General features: G+C 40.1%; 2 protein-coding genes across 2 annotated transcripts in view; one reads left to right on the forward strand and one right to left on the reverse strand.

Annotated features, from left to right (window-relative positions):
• Positions 1-5862: 5862 nt before the first annotated feature.
• Positions 5863-14524, forward strand: GKN2 (gastrokine 2). The gene is made up of 6 exons (XM_010845316.1): positions 5863-5888; positions 8527-8580; positions 9019-9156; positions 10889-10999; positions 11729-11885; positions 13443-14524. Exons 1-6 carry the CDS (start codon positions 5877-5879, stop codon positions 13523-13525), a joined length of 555 nt encoding a protein of 184 aa, XP_010843618.1. The 5' UTR covers positions 5863-5876; the 3' UTR covers positions 13526-14524.
• A 6790-nt stretch (positions 14525-21314) lies between these two features.
• Positions 21315-21933, reverse strand: part of LOC104992436 (gastrokine-3-like) — an 8026-nt gene continuing 7407 nt past the window's right edge. The window contains exon 6 of the mRNA XM_010845317.1: positions 21315-21409. Within this exon, the coding sequence (XP_010843619.1) occupies positions 21315-21409 (95 nt within the window). The remainder of the gene's footprint in view (positions 21410-21933) is intronic.

Below are 21933 nucleotides of genomic sequence, written 5' to 3' on the forward strand. Positions count from 1 at the left end.
CCAGGACGAGGGAGCCTGGTGGGCTGCCATCTATGGGGTCGCAAAGAGTCGGACACGACTGAGTGACTGAACTGAACTGAACTGAAGCTCGAGATATTCTAGGGATTTAATCCTCACTGATACCCATGTGAAAATTCCCTTTCTCCCTGGGCTCTGAGCTCAGGTATGTCAGCCTCATACTTCCCTGTGTGTGTGAAGGCTCTTTTCTCTTTGCCACAGCTATAAGTTCCTTGCGCTCCTCCCAGAAAAATAATATTTTAATTGGTGTTAGTTTCCGTGGGTGTTTCTCTAAAAAGGCAATCACTCATTTTTAAAAATAATTAACACACCTTTAAATTTGATTTACTCTCTTCATATAGGCACATATTTAAGGGGGTATGTAAATAAATATGTATATTTTAGAAATGTAGATACTATTTATTGTGTAGAATTTCATGGCTCACCCTAAAATAAATTGAAGAATTGACTCCTTTATCATGCTGTTATTGCCCACTTTATCTTGAATAATTTTTTTGAGGCCTGCTTTATCTAAAATTAATATAGATACTCTAGCTTGTAAAAATTAGTGTTAGATGGTATGTATTTCTTTACTCCTTTACTTTAAACTGTATTTTAATATATAATCTGTATCTTTATATTTAAAGTGAGTTTCTTGAACATAACATATAGTTGGGTCTTGTTTTTCTGATCCACTTTGACAACCTCTTTTTTACTTGGTGTATTTAGATCATTCATATTTAAAGTAATTATTGAAACAGGTGGATTAATATCTAATATGTTTGAAACCATTTTGTATTTGTTGCATTTGTTTTTTTTCTTTCCTTTTTTTAACTTCTTCATTTTTTTAAACAGTTTTTTTAAAAGATAAGTTTTAAGTTGGCATTAAAATTGAGTGGAATTCCTGTATCTTCCTTGCCCCCACACATGCATAGCCTCCCTCAGCAACACTGAAAGGAAAGGCACATTTGTTACAATTGATGAACCTCTACTGACAGATCATTACCACCCAAAATCCATAGTGTGCATTACATCTATCAGATCAATTAAGAATAAGGAAAAAGATTTAATTTTACCTTCTTTATTCCTTCTCTGATTGTCTTAGGCATTCAGACTTGGTGGCTTATAAACAATACATATTTATTTCTCATAGTTCTAGAGGCTCATAAGTCCAACAGATTCATAATCTGTGAGAGCCCACTTCCTCTATGAGGGCCATCTTCTTACCGAGAGGCTCTGCAACTTGTCAAAGGTCACATGGCAGCTAAAAAATGGAACGATGTTTTCATGAAATCCAGGAGCCTGTACTTTTCTTTTGTGCCTTGTAGCTTTTTCAAACGAGCAATATAGACAAAGCATTCAGAGGAGCATGAGTTCTTTAAGCTGGGGTAGTTACAAAGGCTTCAACCAGAAGATGGAACTTTTTTCACCTTATACTCACTAAAAGAAGTAAATGGTTTCTTATTAAATTATTGATTGGCAATTTCTTAATAACTAACAAGACTGAATGTGTATGCTGAATAATAAACAGTGACCATAATATTAGCTAACATTTATTAAGAACCTACTGTGTCTGCTACTCTACTGTGTGCTTTATATGTGTGCCCTCGTTTAATCTTCATGGTACCCCTGTGAGGAGATGCTTTTATTACCCTTTCTTTACAGATGAAGATATCGAGGCATAGAGAGATTAAACAACTTGGCAAAGAACACACAGTGAGTAGCTGGAACACCTAGACAATTCAAATTTGGGTAAGACGTGTCAGAAGCTATAACTCTAAGCACCTCCTATTGTTTTGTTCCCTCTAATCATGTCTTTGGCCCTAAAGACATGTTCCATGTGTTCATTTTATAACCTGTGGATTTGTAAAATGTTTCATAAGTTGAGGCTAAATCTACATCTGTGACTCAATTTCTGTTTTGTAAATAGGTTCATTTGTACTCTTTTTTAAGATTCTATGTTTAAGCAATACCATATGATCCTTGCCTTTCTCTGTTTGACTTACATCACTCAATAGGGCAATCTCTAGGTCTGTACATGTCGCTGCAAATTACTTGTGTTTCTTTTCTGATACTTAACATCTACTATATATTTCTTGATTATTATTTTTTAATTAAAGTATAGTTGACTTACAATATTGTGTTAGTTTCAAATGTACAACAAAGTGTTTCATATATTCATACATATATATATTCTTTTTCAGAGTCTTTTTGCATGTAGGTTACTACAAAATACTGAGTATAGTTCCCTGTGCTATACAATAGGTCATTGTTGGTTATCTATTTTATATATAACAGTGTGCATAACACCTACTATATTTTAATAGTTATTTATGTTTATGATAGCAAGCTCTAAGAACAGATACTCATTGGGTCTGATTTATTCTTCTATCCATTTCAGAATATTTATTTGGTGACTTTCATAAGAAAGACTGTCATTAAGAACAGAAGGAAGAAGAGAAATAAAAGAAGGAAAGAAAGAAGAAAGAGAGACAAAGTAGATAAAGGTAATATGAAAAGAAAATAGCATGGTGAAAAGTGGGGAGCCTAAGACATGGAGGGAAAGGACAGGAAAGTAAAGTTGAGTGTCTTTTGTGGCTATTGACTACATGAACATCTCTCTATCTCTATAACCACATCCTCTCTTCTTCATTTCAAATATTTCTCACTCATACCACTTGAGAAATTTAGTTTGCAATGAGACTATAATAGTGAGTTAAATGCCAAGCTAATAGTCTTCAATTTCTACAAAAGCCTACAGTTTCTGGAGAATTTTAGAAAGTCTTTGAACACAAGAGCGACTTAAGCAATGTGGTGCCTTTAAGTCTTGAATTAATTGGTTTTGAGGATGGAACAATGGAAAGTCTGGAAGCAAGAAGACAATGCCCAAAGACTGGCTTCCTCTTTTTGACACAGAGCTAAGCTTCATTTCCCTCACATCTAGATATGAACTGTGGCTGGTCCTTACTAATGGATAATGAATGGATGTGGTCATCTTCATTCTGAAGAAGCTAAAAGATGTGTTTTCATCATGCTGTTTATCTAAACTCCCAACTGCTGGTTTGTTGATGCCAGGATAACCATGAAACTACATTTCAAGATGGGGAAGCTGCATAAGAAAGAAGCTGGAAGCCATAAGTCATCGGTTGGAGGAGAGCCATTGTCCATGAAGTCATCTGTATTGGCCTTATGTGAATGAGAAATAAAAGTTTATGTTGTCAAATCACTGAGATTTAAGTGTTTCTTGTTATAGCAGCTACTGTAGCAATTCTGGTTACTTAAAGTCATTGCGACAGGGGCAGTGTGTGGTGGTGAGAGTGAGAAAATGGAGTTTTAGCTTATAGATTGAAAAGAAAGACACAAATGGGCAAGGCATTACAGAGGAAAATGGCAGAAAAAGCAAGGATAACCTCAAGGTGAGCCTGAACACCTGAGGGAAATTGTCAGCAGAAATAACAATGTCCAGAAAAAAGGCTGCTTTGAAGGAAAAAATGTAGGAACTTTTGTTTTAGATGTATTGAGTCTCATGTATTATAGTATATCCAAACATAAATGCCTGGCGAATTAAAAAAGTTACAGAATTATGTTCATGTGTGTGTGTGAGAGAGTGAAAGAAAAATTGCAAAAATAGGGGATGTGGTGTCATCAAAAAGGTAATAGTTAAAATAGGCTCAAACTTACATAAGGAAAGCTAACAAAATCAGTAAGGGAGTGGATTTACTGTTTAGTTTGAACAATAAAATAGCAAGAAAAAGTCTTATCTTTTCCACTAACTGTATCTATATATGACCTTGGCCAAGTTTCTTAACCTATTTGAATCCTATTTTCCTCAGGAGGGGTTTGGACAGGATTTGAAACAGCTCTTTCAATTAGAATCACCCAGGGAAGTTTAAGAGTCTACGTGGCTGTGCCCCTTTTCGGACCCACTGAAGAAGAGTCCAAGGTGTAGGTAAGGCCAACAGGAGCCCCTTCTGCTAGGCAGTTGAGTCTTAAATTTTATTTATAATAGCTTTTGTAAGTACAGTGTCTCATTCGCCCTATTTAAAAGTTTTACCCTTGGGTTGTGGGTTAGGCCTATTTCCAAATCTATCTTTTTGTCAAGAAACTTTCTGGAATCACAAGGCTCCTTGCTAATGCCTCCATCTCAGAAAGGCAAGAAGTTACACTTAGCACCCAATCAGAGAGGACAGACAGCGCTTGTTACCAGTGTGGACTCTGGTGACACAACGTGATGTCAGATTGTGCTCTGACCCCCACTTGCGTCCTGAAAAGTTGAGTTCTCTGCACCCTAGTTTTCTTATTTGTGAAATGAAACATGGTTAGAAAGTAACCTATAGGATTGTTGTGGGGACCAAATGAATTAATATATGCAAAGTTCTTAGGAAGTGATAGAACATATTAGGTGCTCCATTAATACTAAAGTGAAAATGATAGTCATATCTGACTCTTTGTGACCCCATGGACTATAGCCCACAAGGCTCCTCTGTCCATGTGATTTCCCAGGCAAGAATACTGGAATGGGTTGCCATTTCCTACTCCAAGGGATCTTCCCAACCCAGGGATTGAATAGGTGTCTCCTGCATTGCAGACAGATTCTTAACCATCCTGAGCCACCAGGGAAGTCCCGATTAATTTAACTATTGTCATTATTAGACAAACAGACTCAGAACTCTTGAGGGGACAGGGGACACATTAAAGGGTAGAGTGTAATACCTCTAATTCTAATATCTATTGTGTGATTTTAGGGGGGATTTTTGGAGCCAGATATGGGAGAAAATTGCAGATGTACTGTAACCCTTCTTGCTGTTGCTATCTTAGATTAAATGAAAAGCCCGTTTTACATCCAATGCAGCTGAACAGCCAAGGTAGGGGAATTCCAATGAGCTAGGTAACTCCCAAATTGCCCAAATGTCTGCTTTTTAAAAGCTCAAGCTTTAAATAGTTACTGGCTAAGAAGTCATTCCAGTTCTAGAACAAGGACATCATTTATGTTTTTTCTTTGCTCACTGTAGTAATTTTCCGTATTGAACAATTCTGCCATTTACAGGTGCTATTTGCTTTTGTATTTTCCCACATTTGAGTTCAAGATCCCACCCTAATACTAGCTAGCCATTTCTAATGGCAGAATTATAAAAATTACTTGCTTTAATCTTTATTCTCTCTAATTTTTCAGTCTGAGAATTTCTCAGTGTATATCAAGATAGCAAGAACTATATGTCATAGTTGTGATGGAGTTTTAGGTAATGTTTAAACATAAAAATTGGTTAATGCTGGTAATTGGGCAGAGGGATCTCTGAGACTTGTTCTTCATGGATTTCTGGAAATTGGCACCAAATCTGAAGGAGAGGAGAAAAAAAGTCATAAGATGGCTTTTTCTTACAACATGTCCCCAGACAATACCCTCAGCTCTAGTCTCATATCCAACTCTTGGATGGAAAAATTCAACAGGCAGGGATGAAAAGACGCTGAGTGGGGGCCCAACTAATGTCTTAAGGGTGGACTTTACCATCAGGTGAGATTTAGGAATATAGTATTAGTATAGATGACCATGAGATGTTTGTGTAAAACAAGGATCTTGCAATGCTTTTAAAGGGTGGACATTGACATCACAAATGCAACACAGAATAGATAAGTGGTGATATTTACAGAGTGACCAAGTGGCGAATTTTCACTATTGAGTAATCAACTTCTCTGATATTATGTTATGTGGTTGGGTCTTAATCCTGATAAAGGAGTTTGCTGGGGTGTGGCATTGATAGGAACATGGCCTTTTTCAAAGTGATCCTTCTGGACAGAGATTTCTGCACCTGAAATCTGATATAAAGGTCGAAGTTGCACTGGGCAGCCTCACTTGCTCCAGCAGCTTCTTTTCAGGCAAGATGAAAATCCTTGTGAGTATTTGTTTATGCTTCTTTATACTCTTATGGTAACTGCTTGCAGAGAATGTTCACATCCAATATGTGTTGGTTTTCAGGGGTCTTAGACAAATACTGCATGCTTCTAAGTTTCTTGACTGAATTAATGCTGTCTTTGGCAGGAATGATGTCAAATATTAATTAGTCCATATTTATTTGTCCTTTGTCTGTTTCTTGAGATGTTTACTAAGAAAATACAAAGAAAAAATGGGAAATAGCTAGGGAATTTTAATTTGTAATACTATAATAATAATAATTCCTTATTGTGAAATTTGGAGGGAATATAGGCATTTTAGGATAACTATACTTACCATCTAAAAGGGAAATAGTCATTTGAAAATAGTAATATCAGGGACCTTCCTGGTGGTGAAGCAGTTAAGGCTCCGTGCTTCTGCTACAAGGGGCACAAGTTCAGTCCTTGGTTGGGGAACTAAGATCCTGCATGCCATGAGGTATGGTCAAAAGTAATAATGATATCAATAATAAAAAAAATCTGCCATTTCCCAAGTGCAGACTAGGCCTTATGCTGAACATTCACATGAATCACTTCGTCTGTTCCCTGCGACAAGTGAATGTGTGCTATGCTCATTTGCTTCCGTTGTGTCTGAACCTTGCACGACCCTATGGACCACAGCCTGTCAGGCTCCTCCGTCCTTGAGATTCTCCCTGCAAGAATACTGGAGAGGGTTTCTTACTCTAGGGGGTCTTCCTGACCCAGGTATTAAACCTGTGTCTCCTGCATTTCCTGCATTGCAGGCGGATTCTTTACTGCTGAGCTACTGGGGAAGCCACTGAACTGAGTAGTATTGCCCCATTCTACAGGTGAAGAGATTGAGGCACAGAGGAATATGATTTCCCTAGGCCAGGAAATGTGGGGTTTAGTCTTAAAATCTATCCATCTTAGGCCCCACATACAGAAGCAATCATGGCAGAGCAGCCCTGCCGTGACCACTCCAACTGATCCCGGCCCTGGTCCCAGTCTCCCATAGCTTCACACGGCAGCGCTCCATAGACAGTGAACTATGATCTATTGCAGCATGGAGCCTCTACCCCTTATTCTCACTGAGTTGTTGAAGGAGAGAGTAATATAAGTACCTCCCCATAAGTGTCAAACACTGACAATTTAATGAGTTCCTTCTCCCAGGATCTCTTGATTTTCCAAGAGAGATCTAACCCCCAAATGCACACCTAGGACGGTGGTGTATTAATCACATTGTTGGGTGGGTGGCTATTTGGGGGCAGGGGACATTTCCTGACTCTTTAATCATTCCACTAAGGTGCTCAGCCCTCCACCCATCTAACTCAAGCTTCTGTATTTGACCCATTAAACAGAACACGTAGGAGTGTCAGAGGTTACTAGAGCTGGCCTTGGAGCCCAGGTTTTCCGTATGCGAGTAGACAGGTTGGACATCTGCACTTAGGTCCATGTTAGACATTCTACCCAGTCACCAGGACAGAAATATTACTGATGAGATGCAAAGGGAAGTAGGAAAACCTCACTGCTGCTGCTGCTGCTAAGTCACATCAGTCGTGTCTGACTCTGTGCGACCCTATAGATGGCAGCCCACCAGGCTCCCGTCCCCGGAATTCTCCAGGCAAGAATACTGGAGAGGGTTGCCATCTCCTTCCCCAGTGCATGAAAGTGAAAAATAAAAGTGAAGTCGCTCAGTCATGCCCGACTCTTCGCAACCCCATGGACTGTAGCCTACCAGGCTCCTCCATCCATGGGATTTCCCAGGCAAGAGTACTGGAGTGGGTTGCCATTGCCTTCTCTGAAACCTCACTGACAGGTACTAAAAACATCTGCCCCTCTGAAGAGTCTCTCCATCAGCAGTCTCAATAACAGTGCAGTGCCCTGTGATGTTCAGAACAGGGAACACAAAACCAGCATCAGCATATCGAATGAGACCCTTGTACAACTGCAGCAAGATGTCAGCAATGCCCCGGGTCAGTCTCACATTCTGCTGGCCTAACACTTGTCTGATGGCATCACTAATGGGAATGTGGATGTTTTCTTTGATGTCAGCCTCAGAAGTTATTTGTGCCTCCACAATCTGATTTTCATGGTTTCCCTTAGGAATACATAGGTACCCCTATCACCCATGAATCTATTTTAAATCTGTCTTACTCTCTTTATCTCAAGGAATTAAATAATTTTTTAAACCAAAAACCACAACTTGATTCCTGACTACTAAAGCCAATGTGAATACCTCCAGGGTCCTCCTCTTAGTAAAATGACCCCTTTCTTACTGCTCATTTCTCCCAAGTATTTTTTTAAAATTTATTATTATTATTATTATTACTTTTAACACCAAAAAGCATCTTGTATTTCCCCCAAGTATTTTTCTGGCATATTCTTTCTAGAAGGTTGTGTTGTTGGGAAGGGTCAGGAATTTGGTAACAAAAGGAGAACTAATCTGAAAATTAGAAAAAACTCACCAAATGCCTGTCAAATGAATGAGTGTTGGCACATTTTGGAAATGGACTGCTGACCATCCATGACCTCCCCCCAGTGTCTTTAAGTACGTTTTCTGAGATATTTGTGCTTGTCCTGTGTCACCCCACTCCAAATGACAACCCTATTATGAATGGATGTGACTGATCTGTTTTTCAGGTGGTATTTCTGATGGCACTGGCCATCTTTGGGACACAATCTTTGGGAAATGAGGTGAGTTAGTTCACTATAGATATTATATCCTAGAGATATTGGGAGAGCAAAAAGAAGACACAAAATAATCTGAAGGACAGTGGGGAGTCTACATGCCCTACGCGTGGGATGAAATCCCAGAAATAACCAATAACAGAAACAATAAGGCTGACTATTTCTTCCAATCACAATACCTTAAAAATATAACCCATCGCTTTAAAATGTGGTCAATTTCATTTCTCATGTGATGTCATTGCTTTGCCCATGTATAATTCAATGAACTAAGAGGAAGACCTTTGCATTCTTATTTTAGCATGGGCTTTTGGTCTGGGATGCCAGTGGGAACATCTCAATGTTCAATCTCTTGTTCAAAGCAATAGAAGGCTTTACTTTGCTGGGAGGGTTGCCTTTCAAATGCACATGGTTTGTGAAAACACCATTATGTCTTTGTCAATCTAGGTTTATAACATCATTAGCCCAACTGACAAAGGTGGCCAAATTCAGGAGACGATGACAGTTGACAATGAAAAAAATGCTGCCATCATTAACATCCATGCAGGATCATGCTCCTCTACCACCATTTTTGACTATAAACATGTAAGCAGCAATATTTTATATTCTTCAAGAATGGACTCCTACAGGGTGGAGGGACAACCATTTATCATGCATTTGAATTCCAGGATCTATCCTTGTAATTCTTTCAGAATTTCCTTACTTCTTCTTTTCCCATTTCTAATTTAAAAATTGATGAGACAGGAAATATACAAATTTGCTTGATTTTTTCAGGTAGGAAGCCTGATGATGCTGGCTCATTACAGGCTCAGAAAGTGCCTAGAAGACTGACTAAAACCCAGGGCAAGGCCTGGCACACAGGCTCTCAAAAATATTTCTCAAATGTGTGAGTGAAGTAGGGCTTCTTCTAATACAAAAAATTTTGCAGAAAGAGAGCAATCATGAAACAAGCAGTCACAAAATAGCAGAAATCCTGAACAGCTACATAGTTAACTATGTACATAGGATATGAAATAAATTATACTTTTGGAAGAATTAAAGCATGTTAACTTAAAAACATTATGCTATTTCCAAGTTTCAATTGCTGGAATTAACAATAAATCTCAGAAACCTGTTCAGAAAACTTATTCCATCCTTGATTCATTCATTTATGTTTTTGTTTTCCATTTGTTCCACCTGGGTGACAAACCTGCTTTTATCTATGGAGAGAGTTATGCGCTGTGGATATAAGTAGTCCACAGTCTATGGCACTGGGCATTTGAACTTGCTTTTCTTGTAGAAACCTCCTCCCTGCCTCTGTCCCACTGTTATTGGGAGTTTCATGACACATTTGAAAGTATCAAGTCTTAGTTTTCAAGGAGTTGTGCTGAAATTATTTTTAAGCAGATATCAGGGAAATCCCAAAAGTATCTTTAAAAAGTAGCATGGTGAGAAGTTGGTATAAGCCTCTCCATTATCATCAGGCTTGGCTTCTGGATTTTTGGATTTTAGGAACTGGAAATTAGTGAGAACTAAAAATTAGGGACTAGAAAGATTTGCATTATATACAATCTTATATGCTGAATAATTATTTGGAACTATGCAGAGAAAATTCCACTCCAGATGAATATTCCAGAAGGTTCCTTTTGGCTCCAAGTTCTTCACCTTCCATTGTTCTTCCAATCCCAACTTCCTTCATTCCATCCTTATGCAGCCAGCTTGGGTTTGAGGTGGAGAAAAGATGAAGAGAAGATGGTGAAGAGGGGAGAGGAGAGTCAATGAAACATGTATGTGTGGAGCATGAGGGTGGTGTGGATATGTTGAGGAGATCTTCTAAAGCAGTACTGTCCAGTGGAACTTTCTGCAATGGTAGAAATGGTCTGTATCTGCATTTTCCAATAGGGAAGCTACTAATCACTTGTGGTTACAGAGCACTTGAAATATGTGATGGAGGAAGTACACTTTAAATTTTATTTAATTTGACTTTAAATGCAAATGGAAACTTGTGGCTGGTAATTAACATATTTGAAAGCACAGTATTTACTCCAAATTGAGGACGTGGAAGAACAAAATCAATAGAGAAAGACAAAGAACAATTTCTCCTTAACCTTTCAAACCCCAAACTGCAAAACCAAAACGTGAAAAGTGAGAGACACATCAAGAGTTTACAGAAATTTAGAGATAGAAATGACAAGTGAAAAAGTGAAATGATGCGGTAAATGGATTGCAGCTTGAAAATCTTACTGTGCATGTTTGAAGCTTTCCTGAAGGGCTGTACTCACTAAGTTCAGAACCCAGGGAACTGGGAGGGGCAGTGACTGTGCTCTTGCTGCTTTAGGGCTACATTGCGCTCAGGGTGCTCTCCAGAAGAGCCTGCTACATCCTGAAGATGGACCACAAAGCCATCCCTGCTCTGGACCAGCTCAAACGGTACATCTTTGAGAGGAAGGTAATTATGGGGTAGCCTTAAGTATTCCCTGTTCTTGAGCCAGAGAATATAGGGTCCATGGAGAAATGAAGAGGGGAAGGGATAAGGATACGGTACTCTCCACTTTAAAGCATTTTCATATACATTGATTTTAGAGCAGGAATATATCTCTTAGCTTGAGTTCCACTATGCAGCCCCCAGGTATAAGAACTTATAATACAAAGGCTGCCTCTGCTCAGCCCTAGATATGTGTCCTCAGGCAAACTACTTACTTCCTTAGAAAGTAAAAATAACAATTAAAAATTTAAAAACCTATCATAAATGCCAGTGTCTTTGTAGAAAGGACTAACTGCTCTTTTCTTAAAACAAGGCTTCAGGAAGTAATGATTGGGAGGAAAAATGAGTGAAGTTATAATATCCAATAACACAATGGTGCAAGTAAATACAATATAGTGAGAATAAGCAAACATTGTGTGAGGCTAGGAACCCGAGGTTTAATTTTCCTTTTGTGTCTTCTCATTGGGCACAGGATTCACTCTCTCTAGGTTTCATTGTCATTAGCTGCAAAATAACATTGATAATAATAATGAGGCTTCTCTACAGACCAAGCGGTCAGAAGAAATGATGTCTTGAGATCCCTGACCACCTTCTGTTCAATAATCTGAAAGAGAAAAAGTCACAATTTAGAATAAGGTACACCAGATTGTATTGATTTATTTCATCTTATTCCACTCTGTCGTACTGATCTAGGCTTTGAACAGCATGTTCTCTGACAAATACATCTGGGTCAAGTACAACCCACTGAAGTCTCTGATCACACATGTGGATTGGTTCCTGTTTGGATCACCCATCAGGCAGCTTTGCGAACATGTCCCCTTATATCAGGGGGAAGTGGCTGATAAGACACGTAAGTACCAATAAATCATTCCTTCAACAAATATTTTCTGACTGCTGCAATATGTCAGGCACTCTGTTAAGTGCTGTGTGAGATACAAATAAATATGAAACATGACTCGATTTGGTTTATTGGGGGAATTAAATATCTTTCTTGTGTGGAAATGCTTCTAAATGTTGGGGGAGACACAGAAATGAATAAAACTCTGCCCCCAAGGAACACATGATCTGGTGGAGAAGTTAATTCATTAAGATAGGGGATGGAATAAAAAGAGATTCCTTTGGGACCAAGGAAAAACTATTGGATTTTCTAAAGTATAGTATAGGGCTTCCTTGGTGGTTCAGTGGTAAAGAATCCACCTGGAATGCAGGAGACACAGGACATGTGTGTTCGATCCCCAGGTTGGGAAGATTCCTTTAGAGTAGGAAATGGCAACCCACTCCAGTATTCTTGCCTGGGAAAATCCCACGGTCAGAGGAGCCTGGCAGGCCCATAGGGTCACCAGGGGTCAGACATGACTGAGCAACTGAACACAAAGTTCAGCATGGTAACTCTGGTTAATAATATGGTATTGTACACTTGAAAGTTGCTGACAGTAAAGATTAAGAATTTCTACCACACAAACACAAAAGGGTTAACTACAGGTAGTGATGGATGTGCTATTTTGACCTTCTATAATGTATCTGTATATCAAATTATCATATTGTACACTTTGGTGGTGGCTTAGTCACTAAATCATGTCCGGCTCTTTGTAATCCAGTGTACCGTAGCCTGTCAGGCTCCTGAGTCCATGGGATTTTCCAGGCAAGAATACTGGAGTGGGTAGCCATTTCCTTCTCAGGGGTATCTTCCTGACCCAGGGATCGAACCTGAGATTCCTGTGTTGAAGGTGGATTGTTTACCACTGCGCCACCAGGGGAGCCCCAATATATTGTACATTTTAAATATATACAAATATATTTGTCAATTGTTTCTCAAAAAGGTTAAAGAGCAATCAGAATTTAGGATAAGATTGGTCCAAAAAAGAGCAGGCAAAGTGGACTGACAGACGGGGAATAAAAACTCTGATTTATCCAGGTAACATATGTCACTGCAGTCATTCCTGGTATTTTTGCACAAAACTGCTAAATATGGCCAATTATTAAGAGTGGCCAGAGTGAAAGAGAGGCTGGATCACAGACAGTGAAGGCAGCAAGAAAAATTCCTCAGAGTAGTGGGAGGTAGATAAAGAAGAAAAGAAATGGTGTTTATTACCTTTCTATTGCCCAGGTGTTAAGGTATTTTTCTTTTAATAAGGTCATTAGTACTTACAAGTAAAGGCACACTGGCATGCCATCAATGCAGAATGCCATGGCATCAACTGAGTCAGAGAGTACTTCCAGGAGTTGTTAGTCTTATTTAAGCTAATATATAATTATTCTTTACAAGTATAGCTGAAATCTTGAGCAACATGAAATTATATATACAACCCCTTGTCAAAACATTTACAAAAGGGCATTGGTTTGCTAAATTAAACCTAATTTGCTAACGTCTTCATTCTCTTTCTTTCAACAATTTCCCCCTTTTCAGATAATACTGGTGCTGGAGTCTGCGCAAAGGCTGGGCTCCTGGGCATCTTGGGAATTTCCGTCTGTGCAGATGTTCACGTGTAAGGCATTCAGCTCACTGGTTTCATCTTTTTAAAGAAATACACTCTTGGTTTCCACTCAACACCCAAATTAAATTCTTTCTCAATGCCCCAACTAATTTGGAGATTCACTAGTAAAACACGACTAGTATATTTATAGATATCTGCGTGTTTGTTTTTGTAAACCACAAAGGGAAGCCAAATGATGTTTACATCAATATATGACAGAAATTGCCAGGATTTCAAATAAAGTGCATAGTGTGAAAATTCCCAGATAATATAGGTGAGTTACATACAGGCTGGTCACTTATGTGCAAGTCTCCATTTTTGCATCTGTCATTTAGACCAGCTGCCCATCTCTCCATCCAACACACTGAGGTAGCTTAGGTAGGGCAGGGGCTCAGGTGACAGGAACTTCCACCTAATGAGAGGGATAGTTTATTTATACCCTTTAAAGACAACTTGACTGATCAGATGATGCAAACTTTATAAATAAAATTTATGTTATCAAGTATACCTTCTGACAAAGTCCCCAGCTTTGAGGGGCATTTATATAACTTTTAGTTCATCAGATTAGTGACTCAACTGTAATAAACACTATCATGACATATTTCATCCCAGAATGTGGAGAGAGAGGGGGAGAAACACCCATCACCTAGAGAGAGATGCATATTCCTGAAAGTTTTACAGGAGTGAGGACTTGACTGGCAATATCAAGTCAATGTAGGAGGAAACAATTTCTAACATTTCAAATAAATTGCAAAAGGTGGGCAAATTTCCAGCTCATATAATTAATTCTCATATGGACTGGTCAGTGAATGCAAGTTCAGAACAAAGAGGAACTACTTTAACAAGAATTTCTATCGTCAATTGCTCCTATTTCTAACATATACTCCTTAATAACCATTAGCACCAGGATAGATATGCTGGCAAAACTACCATAGTAAAGAAAGTTATTTTCTTGTTAGGCAATGAGTCATTTATATGAAACCGTTTGAGAACAGCAGTAAAGAGTGTATAATAAAGTGTCAAACAAAAGTAGAATATATTAGCTGGGCTCCTAATGTTTGCAAATGATGGCACCCAAATCAAAATAACAGGTGGGAGTGGCGAGGTGGGAATTTATTGTCTCGTCTACCAAATGAAGATAGGTATGTTTTGGTCTTGGTTGGCCAGAACTAGGTGCTTGAAGGTGACCAGACTATCTTTTTCCACTCTCAACACTCTTCCTCTCCACATGCCATAGTCAGTATCTTGCATTAGCTTTCTCCATGGTGGTAAAACCAACGTGACTATGAGTCCCAAGGTCTCCATCTTCCTTGTGTCATCATCAGAAGGAAAGGACTCTTAGTTCTAATTTCAAATTAGCTTGACTTTAAATTATCAGGAAGATAAAACAATTATAAATCTATGTACACTCAATGTCAGAGCACTTAAACATAAAAAGCAAACATGAACAGATCTAAAGGAAGTAGACAGCAATATAATAATCATGGGGGACTGCAACACCCCACTTTTAATAATAGATTTTTCACAGAAAATCAATAAGGACACAGCAGACTTGAAAACTATAAACTGAACAAGCCTGGCAACATATAGAGAATATTTCACCCAACAGTAGCAAAAACACATTCTCCATAAGCACTCATGGAACATTCTGTAGGGCAGATCATGCTAACCCAGAAAACAAGTCTTAACAAATTTAAGAAGATTGAAATCATTCCAAGTATCTTTCCCAACCACAATGGAATAAAACTAGAAATCAATAACAAGAGGAAAGTATTCATAAGTACATGGGAATTGAACAACATACACTCGAACAACCACTGAGTTCAGAGAGAAGTCAAAGGGAAATTAGAAAATATCTTGGGACAAAAATGAAAACAGAATTAATATCTTCCCTCCCCAGCCCTTACACAGGGACTCCTTCTGGAGAACATTTAATGCAGCCCCAGCTTCCTTGTAGCTTACATTTGACTCACTTCTTGTAGGCATGGGCCTGTCCTATTTGATTTGCTTCTCCTAATAAGTTTAATTGAAGTGTAATTGGCCTACAACACTTAGTTCCAAGTGCACAAGATAGTGGTTTGATATTTCTATACATTATAATATGGTCACCATCAGTCTAGCTACCACCTGTCATCATACAAAGATACTGCATTATAAATGACTATAATCCTAATACCTCACCTTAATTTTGTAACTGAAGTTTGTACCTTTTAATCTCCTTTAACTATTTTACTCATCCCTCCACTCCTTTACCCTCTGGCAACTACCTGTTTGTTCTCTGTACCTATGAGTCTGTTCTGTTTGTTCATTTGTTCTGTATTTTGAGTCCACATATAAGTGGAAATATATGGTGGTTATCTTTCTCTGTCTGAACTATTTCGTGTAGATTAATATCCTCTAGGTCCATCCAAGTTGTTGCAAATGGCAAGATTCAATATTTTTATGGCTAATAGTCTGTTGTGTGTGTGTGTATCCATTCCACTTATTCCACTGTGCATGCTGCTGCTAAGTCGCTTCAGTCGTGTCTGACTCTGTGCGACCCCATAGATGGCAGCCCACTAGGTTCCTCTGTCCCTGGGATTCTCCAGGCAAGAATACTGGAGTGGATTGCCATTTCCTTCATCAATGCATGAAAGTGAAAAGTGAAAATGAAATTGCTCACACGTGCCCGACTCTTAGTGACCCCATGGACTGCAGCCTACCAGGCTCTTCCGTCCATGGGATTTTCCAGGCAAGAGTACTGGAGTGGGTTGCCGTTGCATATATACATCTTATTTTTCTATTCATCTATGGGTGGACACTTAGGTTGATTTCATATCTTGATTATTGAAATTAACGCTGTAGTGAACATATGGGTGCATGTATCTTTTAGAATTAACATTTTGCTTTTTTCAGCTATATACCTGGGAGTGAAATTGATGGGTCATATGGTAATTTTATTTTAGTTTTTTTAAGAAAACTTCATATTGTTTTTCTTTATAGTGGCTGCAGTCATTTGTATCCATACCAACAGTGTACAAGGTGTTCCTTTTTCACCACAATAACATTTGTTATTTGTGGTGTTTTCGATGATAGCCATTTTGATATGTGTGTGGTGATATCTCACTGTGGCTTGGATTTGCATTTCTTTGATGATTAGCAATTCTGAGCATTTTTTCATGTGTTAGTTGGGCTATGCATATCGTCCCTGGAAAAATGTCTATTTAGGTCTTCTGCCCATTTTTAAATTGTTTTTTTCTACATTGAGTTGTTTATATACTGTGGATATTAACCAATTTTCAACTGCATCATTTACAAATATTTTCTCCCATTTAGTAGGTTCTCTTTTTGTTTTGTTGATGGTCCCCTTTGCTGTGCAAGAGCTTTTAAGTTTAAATAAGCCCCTTTTATTGATTTTTACTTTTTCTTTTTTTGCCTTAGGAGACATCCAAAAATATTGCTATGATTTATAGGCAAAGTGTTCTGCCTATATTTTCTTCTAGGAGTTCTATACTTTCAGGTCTTATATTTAAGCCTCTAACCCATTTTGAGAGGGTTTTTTTTTTTTTTTTTTCCATGTATGGTGTGAGAAAATCTTATAATCTCATTTTTTCCCACGTAGTTGCCCAGTTTCTCCAGCACCAGAAGGATGTTTTCTGCTAGTCTTCAGATCATTCTTATCAACAGTTGCTCTGTACATAGAAGTAATTTTTGATGTGCCAGTAGAAGGAGGTGAGCACAGGGTCTTCCTACCCCATCATCTTGGCAAATCCTCCTCCTCATCTATTGTTGATCAGAATTTTCCAATCTCTACAGCAAAAACAAAACAAAACAAATCCACCAACTACCTAATCCCTATTCCCCATTCACATCTTTCCTGCCAACAGTAGTCGTTTCCTGTTTAAGTAGCCATTAAAAAGATCCTTCAATTTTAAGGAATATGTTCCTTATTTAGTTCCAAGGCTTCCATAATGATTAGTCTAAATCAGTGGTTTTCGGTTAGAGCTTTTTAATAGACTGTCTTGGTTTGTCATAGCTTTTCCCCCAAGGAGCAAGTGTCTTTTCATTTCATGGCTGCAGTCACCATCTGCAGTGATTCTGGAGCCCAAGAAAGTCTGTCACTGTTTCCGTTGTTTCTCCATCTGTTTGCCACGAAATGATGCGACCAGATACCATGATCTTAGTTTCCTGAATATTGAGTTTGATGCCCAGGTAAATAGCACCCACCTGATGAGGCCAATGAAGCTGCTTCATAGGAGTAACTGCAGAGATAGTTTTAACTGTGAGGATGGTCCTTCTACCTCAGGCAGGAGTAGGAAGAAGAGGAGCAGCACATTCTCGGCAGGACAAGGGGCCCCCCTCTGACCCTTGGGGAATTTGAGAGCATGGAGTGGGCAGGGAGCCAGAGAGTAAGCTCTGGGCAGTCACTGCCCTCGGCTGGTGAACCTGCCCACCCAGACCCACAGATCTGGGGTTCGGGGCCAGTTGGCTCATCCCTGAGGCTGCAGAGAGGCAGGCGTGATGAGGACAGGTAGGGGAGCCTCCTTCTAGGGTGGAAAGAGCAGGGCTAGTGAAGGGAGCAAGACTCCCCTCAAGGGAGCCTATCATTGGAGCCTCATTCTTCAAGCTCAGAGGCAGGGAAATTGACCTCTATCTTGGGCCTCCTCCCTGAGAAAGGCCTAAGGGCAAGGGTGGAATTTTTGCAAGAATCTCAGAGATTTCTTGGCAGGAGGATTTTGAGCAGTTCCCAGCTGGGATTTAGACATGATCCTTCCACGGCATGTTGGCAGGAAGATAAGGACAAAGCTGAGGGAGATAGAAAGCTCAGGGAAGAGGGAACTGGGACATGGTCATACCCAGCAAGTCCTAGATGGGAGGAGTGGTGACGAACACCCTGTGACATCTGTCTTGTGCTCAGATTTGCCCCCAGTCCAGTCTCCAGAGGGCTCAAGCTTCAGGCTCCAGGGTGGTGAGTGGGAGCTGTGAGCAGAAGCAAAAGAAGAGAGAAGCCTTTTCTCACTACACTTGCTCGAAGAAACCAGAGCAAACGTTGCAGCAGTGCGAACAACTGACAACAAACCCCAGGGGGAGACACACTTTCCTATTTCACGATAAGTCCATGACCCGCTGAGGCTGAGACAGCAGTGTCTGCCCGGGGCTCATGCTCAGTGGAGGCATGGCAGATGTGGTGACTGCTCAGCTGAGAGCACCTTGGGCTGTGGGTTCCCAGTCCCTTCCGCCCAGACCTAAGAGGCAGCATTGGAGATGTAGACAGAGGTCAGTGACAGCAGCTGTACCAAGAAATGGGGGAAAAAAAGAAAAGAGAATAGAAGATTTCCCTGCTTAGAAGATGAGTGGTTTCATAAGCCAGTTCAAAGATTATTGCAAAAGACCTAGCGAGAAGCTTGGGTTCTTCAGTCACAGATGGAGGAAAACACTTTGCTATGAATATTAATGTGATTGCATCTTAAACAGAAGACTGGTGGTGTTGATAACATGGAATATGTTTGGGTCAGGGTGAGGGGTACTGGCTTGAGATTCAAATATGGTGAATTTCGCTGAGTGATGGATTAAGGATAAATATTACAATGGTCATCAGTAGGGTGGTGCTGTAGACAGGAATGTTTATGTCTCCTTAAAATTCATATGTTGAAATTCATATGTTGTGGGATTAGTCTCCTATAAAAGAGGCCCTAGAGAGCTCCCTTTTACCTTCTACCATGTTAGGACACAGTGAGAAAACGGCTGTCCGCATATGAGGAAGTGGGCTTTTATCAGACACCAGATTTGCTGGTGCCTTGATCTTGGACTTCCCACTCTCTAAAAATGTGAGAAATAAATGTTTGTTGTTTACAAGTAACCCAGTCTATGACAGTTTGGAATTTTGCCCCTTCCAATCCCATTTCCTAAAATATCTAAATCCTGGTGCACACATGGAAGATTCTTTATGAGATGAAGATTGAGCCTGAAGGACCCGAAGGACCAAAATCTATCTTGACAAGTTCTGTAAGGTCTAGAGCAGTGGTCTCCAACATTTTTAACACCAGGGACTTGTCTCCTGGAAGGCAATTTTTCTGCAGACTGGAGTCAGGGGGAGCGTTTCAGGATTATTCAAGTGCATTACCTTTATTGTGCACCTTATTTCTGTTATTATTACATGAGTTCCAATTCAGATTATCAAGCATTATCAAGCATTAGATCCCAGAGATTGAGGATCTCTGGTCTAGAGGACTATGCTAGTTGTTTCTCAGAGTTGGTATAGAGCTCTTACAGCCCAGTCAATGATAGCCAAACATGGCAGGCCTTGAACCAAGAATTTCCTGAAGGAAAGCAGTCTAGCTGGCAGAATGTCTGTGGGGAGGGTAACAGATGGAAAGACACATGGTGGATGTTGGGAGGTGGGATGTCTAAAGTCTCCTGGAAGTAACTGCGATGTTATAGTGATCAGGTGGAGCCCCGAGATGATGGGAAATTTAGAAACAGCTGAAGCTCAGATGTCCAGAGGGGAAGATGTGATAGATACCAGAACCAGTCAGTAGGCAGCAGGGGTCCAGTAACTATAACAGGGACTCAGGCACCTGGGACCAGATAGGGACTGCTCCTGAAGATGCTGGGGGCTAGATGTCAGGGATAAAGCATACACTAGTCAAGGAAGGACTGATAGCCATGGGGACTTAACTCCAGGGACACTTTAGGTCAAGCCTTGAGGGCAAGACGATGCTTTGTGGGCCTCTGGTTGAAAAAGACTTAATCTGTCACATCTGTCTGATTCTTCCAGCCTGGATGCTCTGTGCAGGTATCTCCACCAGCCTTATCCTTGACAAGATGCTTGTGACCAAATGCATAGTTTCAGAGATCCTGGCCGACCCAGCCACACCTTATTTAAATCCAGCTAGAGGTTTATTCTGGGCCTTTCCCATACAATCACCTTTCCATTCGTAACTGTAAGTCACATCACATCATGACCTTGCAGAGCGGAGCTGAGCTCCAGCTCTGCCTGTGGCAAATCAGTGCTGAAATTCACCCCAGTCCGTCTACTCCACGCGCATGTGCGGTTCAGCAGTCCCCATCCCTCCCATTCCAGTCCTGTTTTATTTACTCCAAACTCCAGCATGACTTTTGGTGGATGTCTATGTATTTCCAGTACTCTTTCCTTGTTTATTCTGGTTTAGGCAGGTCAGGGATGTTCTGGGTGCTGTGGGTGGGGCTGACTAGGGATTCCCATGAAGGGGTTTAGACTGGTTCCAAAGAGAGGTCTGAGAGGCCTTGTTCATGCAGTTAACTCTCTCTTAGGGATTTTCACTGTGCAGGCTGGGCCACAGTGAACAGCATCAATTTGCAGGAGATGGAGATGTGACCTCAGACCTGAAAGCTTAAGTCAGGCTGTGGCTGATGTCTTTTTGTTCTTTCTTTCTTTGTGTCCCAGATTCTTCAGGAATTCTTCAAGGGACACACCAAAGAGAGGCCCTTAGAAATGAGACCTTCCAGGAGAGGCGTGTTCTCCTCTGTGCCTTGTTTGTGTGTGATGGTATGGACAGCATGTGGATGGGAGTCCAGTAACTCTAGAGAGGACAGTGTAGGCAGGCAGTGCTCATATGTTAGATCAGGGAGGCATGAAACTTTATTGTTCTAAGCCAACAGAATAGGGAGAAAGTGTATTCAGTTTCTAGGTCACAAAGCTGGATCTTGGGTCAAAAGATAGGGATAATCAGGCCTGAAATGAGCAGCTTTCCATTGGCAGAGGTGGGCTGGGTCCCTGAGCTCTGGGGTCAGGTCAGTGGCCCCAATCCAGACAGGTCTGCCCCTCACGTGGCTGACCTGGAGGTTCAGAGCCCAGGTATCTCCCCACAGATGGAGAGTCCCAGGAAAGACAGGAGTTGGATTTCAAAACAGGAATCTGGGTCAACAGCCAGTGCAGTACCTTTAAAAAGAAAGAGAAGCATTTTATTTAAAAGATCACTTAATTGCTCTAAGACTCTAAAGTAGAGTGGATATATTATGAGTTGCATCTAGATGAGGTGTGATGCTCAAGACAACGTCACTAACCAGAGACTTGGGAACAAAATGGAAGATCTCATCAATGCTGCAATAACGGGTCCCACATTCTTTTTTTCTATTTCTTTTATTGATCTTTAATCACCTTCTGAACCCCTTATTGCCAAATTCAGACTTAAATTGAAGAAAGTAGGGAAAACCACTAGACCATTCAGGTATGACCTAAATCAAATCCCTTATGATTATACAGTGGAAGTGAGAAATATATTTGAGGGCCTAGATCTGATAGATAGAGTACCTGATGAACTATGGAATGAGGTTCATGACATTGTACAGGAGACAGGTATCAAGACCATCCCCATGGAAAAGAAATGCAAAAAAGCAAAATGGCTATCTGAGGAGGCCTTACAAATAGCTGTGAAAAGAAGAGACGCAAAAAGCAAAGGAGAA

Source organism: Bison bison, unplaced genomic scaffold (assembly GCF_000754665.1).
Source record: "Bison bison bison isolate TAMUID 2011002044 unplaced genomic scaffold, Bison_UMD1.0 scf7180017864215, whole genome shotgun sequence".
NCBI classification, from domain to species: Eukaryota; Metazoa; Chordata; class Mammalia; order Artiodactyla; family Bovidae; genus Bison; species Bison bison.